The sequence below is a fragment of the Thalassophryne amazonica genome, chromosome 7 (assembly GCF_902500255.1).
Source record: "Thalassophryne amazonica chromosome 7, fThaAma1.1, whole genome shotgun sequence".
In the NCBI taxonomy this organism is placed as follows: domain Eukaryota; kingdom Metazoa; phylum Chordata; class Actinopteri; order Batrachoidiformes; family Batrachoididae; genus Thalassophryne; species Thalassophryne amazonica.
In genome coordinates this window covers 19627062-19633061 of record NC_047109.1, presented here as the reverse complement: position 1 = coordinate 19633061, position 6000 = coordinate 19627062, and the positions used below count along the sequence as shown (strand labels likewise).

The following is a 6000-nucleotide window of genomic DNA, read 5'->3' as shown; positions in this document are numbered from 1 at the left end:
CTGGACTGCAGGCAGGCCAGTCGAGTACCTGCACTTTTACTACGAAGCCATTCTGTTGTAACGTGCAGAATGTGGCTTGGCATTGTCTTGCTTGAAATAAGCAGGGACGTCCCTGAAAAAGACGTTTGCTTGGATGGCAGCATGTGTTGCTTCAAAACCTGAATGTACCTTTCAGCATTCAGACTGTGAATGAGCTTTTCCATTATGAAGCAGAAACAGAACAGACTGAAAGAAGAAACCCTGGACAAGCTCCTTATGATTTCTATTGTAGGAGATGAGGCAGAAACATTCAGCTTTGACTCAGCATGCAACAGCTGGGCCAAGATGAATAAAGAAGAGTTGATGTACTGTCTGAGCCTTCTTTAATCAAGTACCTGATTGTTCATTTTTTTGGAAACATGGTATGTTAAAGGTAAAAATATCATGTTAATTCCAGAGCTATTTAGTATATTTAGACTGACAAAGAAGGCACTTTATAAGCTCATGATGCAAAAGCTTCAGGACAGAGGTGGGACGAAGTCACCATCAAGTCACTCTCAAGTCATGAATCAGCAAGTCTCAAGTCATAATGGCCACCAATTGTTTGCAAGCTGACTTGAGACTTGACTTCGGACGTGCAGATTGATGACTTGAGAATGACTTGACAATGACTTTGTCCCATCTCTGCTTCGGGGGAGCTTTGCATCCATGGGCTCCCCGCCGGGGCTCTGCCTAAGCGGCCCCCGAACTCCCAGCTTTTTAGGGTGATTTTTTGACGTAGGCAGAGTAAGCGCTGTGGCAGACACAGTGACATCCCAGTTAAGGGGCAAGAGTCAGGCAGTGGGTGACATATGACCCATGTTTGTGGTTACTGGATGAACTGTAGAAGCTGACATTCATAGGTTGGTCTGTGTGCAGGAGTATTCATCTGCAGAGGGAAGGAGGATGCCCTCGTGACCAGGAACATGGTGGTAGGAGAGAGTGTGTACGGCGAGAAGAGGATCAGTGTGGAGGTGAGACTGACAGAGGAGCTAGTGCTTCACTACACACATTCCCAAAGTCCTGAGAAATCCTTGGTCAGGTAACCCGGGTAGTCTGCATAATGACTTAGATCTTTTAAACCCACATAACTTTTTGAAATGTGCTGGAACTTCGGTTCAGTTCTGGGACCATGTGTAGCTCCTGGATGGCAACCACCCAGGCAGATATCCGGTCCATCCCCACCTCCTCACAGTAACTATCTGCTGCAGCCAAGTGAAATACGAGTGTGTCCTTGTTCTTCTCCAGATGCTGTGATCCTCAATACTGAGGCAGCCTATGTGCTGCATCATGTCCAGAGAAACACTACATGTCCAAAATGCTGTAGCTGTCCAAATGATCCTCATCTGCGTCTTATGAAGTAACCATTGATTTAAGTCATTCAGGGATTAAAAAAAAAAAAAAATCTCTGCTTTTTGCCGGATTTCCACTTTTTTGCCAATTGCCTGGGTCATTTTTGAGATCTATGCAAATCTGTTGTTGTAAATTCCCATTAGTTGTTGTATCTGTATTATGTTATTTAGGTCAGACTTCGATTTGGGCACCCCAGTGCACTGTTAGGTTCGGTCACATTAGTGGAGGACCAGAGTTATTTTTGGCACAGACAACGCTACTGTTAAAGTAGAATGCGTTGGTGAAGAGGGTGAGTTTCCTATTTACAGAGGGTTTTCTGTTTTATAGGGGATGGATGTTGTGGGGGTTGATCATTTTTTCCTGCCAAGTGGGGATGTTTTAAGTGGCGTTATTGGGCAAACTAGCTACCTAGCCGTTATGTGGTCTGCTTAGACGATGTCTGCTTATTATGTTAAGTAGAGCTGCCACAAACAACTATTTTGGTAGTCGACTAGTCAACGATTTTTTGCGATACTCGACTAGTCGGATCATACGTAAATTGCAGCTTATCGCATTTTATCTGTCTATACCATTATCAATTCCACTTATCAATCCGATTCCTTATAGATTCCCTTATCTATACCTCCGGTGAATTTTCTGTGTGCTAAAGTAGGCTTTACAGGTTTTCTGTGTCAACATTTTGAGTCATAAGAAAATAATATGAAATTGGTCACTAGATCCTTGATCTCTGGACATAGATAAAATAAAATCTGTAGATTTTGTCAAAAGCATTTCCTTTCAGACATTAATGGCATGGATGTCACTCCATACATCTGAGTTCAGCTGGCTGGAGTCTGCAGGCTTGCAGCCATACAGTCTTGAGCTGCTGCACGTCAGCCAAGATGTCTCATTTTGCTAGGGAAAAAAAACATTTTGATTGATTGCAGTTTGTTTGTATTACAGTGTTTGGAAAGAGGTGTCATTTGATTTAAAGGGTGATTCGCTTTGAAGTTATTAATTCCAAGCGCACTCTCTTTCTAACTTGACTTGGCGGTGCAGCATTTGGAGCAACGGAACGGAGGACAATTCTTGTTTCTTTCTCGCAACAAACAGGAATCCCAGTTAGTCACTTTAATCCACACTAAAGTGACTCACAATTGACATATTTTAATGGCTTTGAGAGGGGATGAGAAGCGGAGTTGCCGCTTCTGAAGCAGAGTGAAGCAAAGATCCAATGAAACAGCGGATCGAAGCACTGTTGGTGTTAGTGTTTTACTCTGTAATCATGATAGTCACTGAGTTTTTAACATGTCTATCGCAAAGCGTTCTTTTTTTATGCAGGGCTGTGAAAACTCCGCAGATTTCATCATGGGCAGGGTGGGGGGTGTTAGTGTTGTACTCTTTAATCGTGGTCATTACTGAGTTTTTAAAATGCTTATCGCAAAGCGGTATTTTTTTACGACATCATGCAAGTTTTATAAGTCCGCGGACACTGATCTGTGTGTTACAGATACATATCAGTTTCCTCGGATCCGTGGAGATTCACAGAGGAAAAATGCCACTCAAAGCCTGGCTGTTACGACAGTTGTCGTAAAGTGGGACTGGTTGGTTGCTGCGGTGACACTGTGCGGCTCCTGTGCGAAGCTTAAGTCCCGTTTACACATAGACGGTAAGAGCTCCCGGAAGCGCCCCGGAAGAGTTTTTGGCTCCTTCGCACCATCTTAGGGATCAAATGCCGTGGTTAACGCTGGGGCTAGGGGGTGTGGCTTAGTTCCGGCTTCACGGGAATCGTCGAAAAAATTATTCAACATCGAATAATTCCAGGAGTGCTCCCGGAGAATTCGCGTGAGGACAGACGACGCGAACAACGGCGTTTGATACTTTTTAATCGCCGTTTCATCCTGTCCCTTCCTGTAGTGCTGCAGTTTACACTGCCGTTGTATCCCTAATCAACGGTGTATAAAATGGAGATAGAGCCCACATCGGCGTACACAACAACGTTTTAACCGACGACAAAGGCAGACAAAACGGCGGCGCTAGCGGACAGTACGCCGTTCTAAACGCCACCTCCTGGTTAAAATGGTGTACGAAACGGCCGTTAGGCGGCGGTCAGTATAAAAACGCTAGCGCACTGCATGCAGGCCTCTCACTCACGGCCACCTCCAGATATTTTTACAGAGAAGCTCCAGTATGCCTCCTAAAAGAAAATTGGCAGCGGCAAGGACTTAAAGAAGGAGGAAACCAAGAGGTCTGGTTCAGAAGCAGAAGGGAGGCCTGTGGTGGAGACGGAGCAACACGTTGAGGAGGGGGAAAGGAAGGAGAAGAAAAGGCTGAGGATGATCTCCCTCCCCCTGCAGTGACAGAGGCATGTATTCCTGCTGCTTCAGCCTATTATACTCTGGGGCGGTGCCTATATGCAAATGATCCTGGAGTAACGCAGGATTTGCCTGGATAAAAACCAGAGGTACACAGGGCATTATCGGCGGCAGCAGAGCACCGTCATTCTCACGCGCATCTTAACCTGCGATTGTAAAGGATAGAACTGGGTATTAACCCCCGTTGCCTGACGTGTGCCGGATGCTACGGCGTCAAAACGCCGCTTTATTCGGCGGCTTTAGCGGCGTTTTATCCGCCTATTTGCGGATAGCATGGCGGTCAAAACGCCGGCGAAATGCTCCACCCCTTTCCACCGCGAAAACAGCCGGAACTACCGCAAACTTCAGTCTACGAGGGCTATCAGAAAAGTATCCTACCTTTTTATTTAAAAAAAAAACTATATGGATTTGAATGACGTGCGATTACACCAATCATGCTTAACCCTCGTGCGCATGCGTGAGTTTTTTCACGCGTGTCGGTGACGTCATTTCCCTGTGGGCAGCCTTGGGAGATCTGGTCCCGCCCTCTCGGCTGAATTCCTTTGTTTCACACGCTGCTCAAGACGGCGCGTTGCTTTCTCAAAATTTTTTCTGGACCTGTGAGGAATATCCGAGTGGACACTATTCGAGAAATTAAGCTGGTTTTCGGTGAAAAGTTTAACGGCTGATGAGAGATTATGGGGTGTTTCTGTCGGTGTAAGGACTTCCCACGGAGCGGGACGTCGTCGGCCTGTTTCGACCTGAAAACATCCTAATTTAAGGCTTAATTCACCCAGGACGTCGTGAGAGAACAGAGAAGATTCAGAAGAGGCCAGCATGAGGACTTTATGTGAACATTCCACTGTTTAAGGACATTTTTTAATGAAAGACGTACGCGCATCTCGGCGAATCTGTGTGCGCCGCGACAGGAAAACACCTCCGTGTTGAAAACCATTTGTAAAATTCAGGTGGCTTTTGGTGGCTTTCAACAAGTGAGTAACTGAGAAATTAACAGCTTGGGCATGTTCCAACTTGCCCGTTAAGGTTTCCAACGGAGGTGTTTTTCCTGTCGCGACCCCCCGCGGTCGGGTCCGGCCCGACATGCGAATCTGCCCGCACGTTCTTTCATTACAAAATGTCTGTTAACAATGGAATGTCGAATAAACTCCTCATGCCGACTTCTTCTGAAAGTTCTCTGTTCTCTGACGACTTCCTGGGTCAACAGAGCCTGAAATGTGGACGTTTTCAACTTGAAACGGCGAGACGCTGCCGCCTCGAAGCGCAGATCGCCGTCAGGCACCGTGGGCTGTCCTTACAGCGACACTACCAGATGAAAATCTCTCATCAGCTGTTAAAATTTTTACCGAAAACCAGCTGAATTTATCGAATGGTGTCCACTCAGTTGTGCCTTACAGTTTTGAAAAAATTTTGATCAAACAAAGCAGCAGTCTCTGAGCCATTCCTTAACAATGAAAAAATCGACGAGAGGGTGGGCCACTCCTCACTCAAAGACTGCCCACAGGCGAATGACGTAACCGACAGGCGTGAAAAAACTCTCGCATGCCCACGAGGGTTCAAGCATGTCTGATGTAATCACACGTGATTCAAATCCATATGGTTTTTGAAAAAATAAGGTCGGATACTTTTCTAATAGACCTCGTACGTACTACCCGCCGACAAAACCGTCTGTGTAAACGGGGCTTTAGCTAAACGTAGCATGTGGACATCGCAAACTTTTACAACTTTCAAGTTTTTAAAAGAAGAATTTTGCAGCATGTCTGTGTCACGGAGCGACATCACACAGAGAGAAGATGGCGAGAAAGACGGTTTGAAAAAGTCTAAGGACAAGAATCTGTGGAATTGTTGCAGGCTTCATGAACACACCTGAAAGATAAACAGGAAAAGCGAACTGGTAAGAATTTTTTTCTCTCTGGAAAATAAACATTGTGCTGTTCTGATAAGGACAAGAATCCGTGGAATTGTTGCAGGCTTCATGAACACACCTGAAAGATAACAGGAAAAGCGAACTGGTAAGAATTTTTTCTCTCTCTGGAAAATAAACATTGTGCTGTTCAAACAGAATTTCAGAAAAGATTATGTGCCTTTTTTTTTCTTTCATTAATCTAGACTTTCTTTCATTGAAAAAAGACGTGGCTTTGAATGAATTTAGGCTACATGAATTTACACAATGTAAATTAGTTTTTATTAATGACTTTTTTCATGGGGAAAAAAACACTGGTTTTGAGTGGATTTACGGAATTTACCACAAGAATGTGTGGCTTTTTACTATAAGGTA

At 44.9% G+C, this 6000-nt stretch overlaps 1 protein-coding gene across 1 annotated transcript in view; it reads left to right on the top strand.

Annotated features, from left to right (window-relative positions):
- The first annotated feature begins 204 nt into the window (after positions 1 to 204).
- LOC117513203 (rRNA 2'-O-methyltransferase fibrillarin-like) overlaps positions 205 to 6000 on the top strand; it is a 33029-nt gene continuing 27233 nt past the window's right edge. Inside the window, 2 exon segments of the mRNA XM_034173500.1 lie at positions 205 to 267; positions 882 to 992. Of these exon segments, the coding sequence (XP_034029391.1) occupies positions 205 to 267; positions 882 to 992 (174 nt within the window).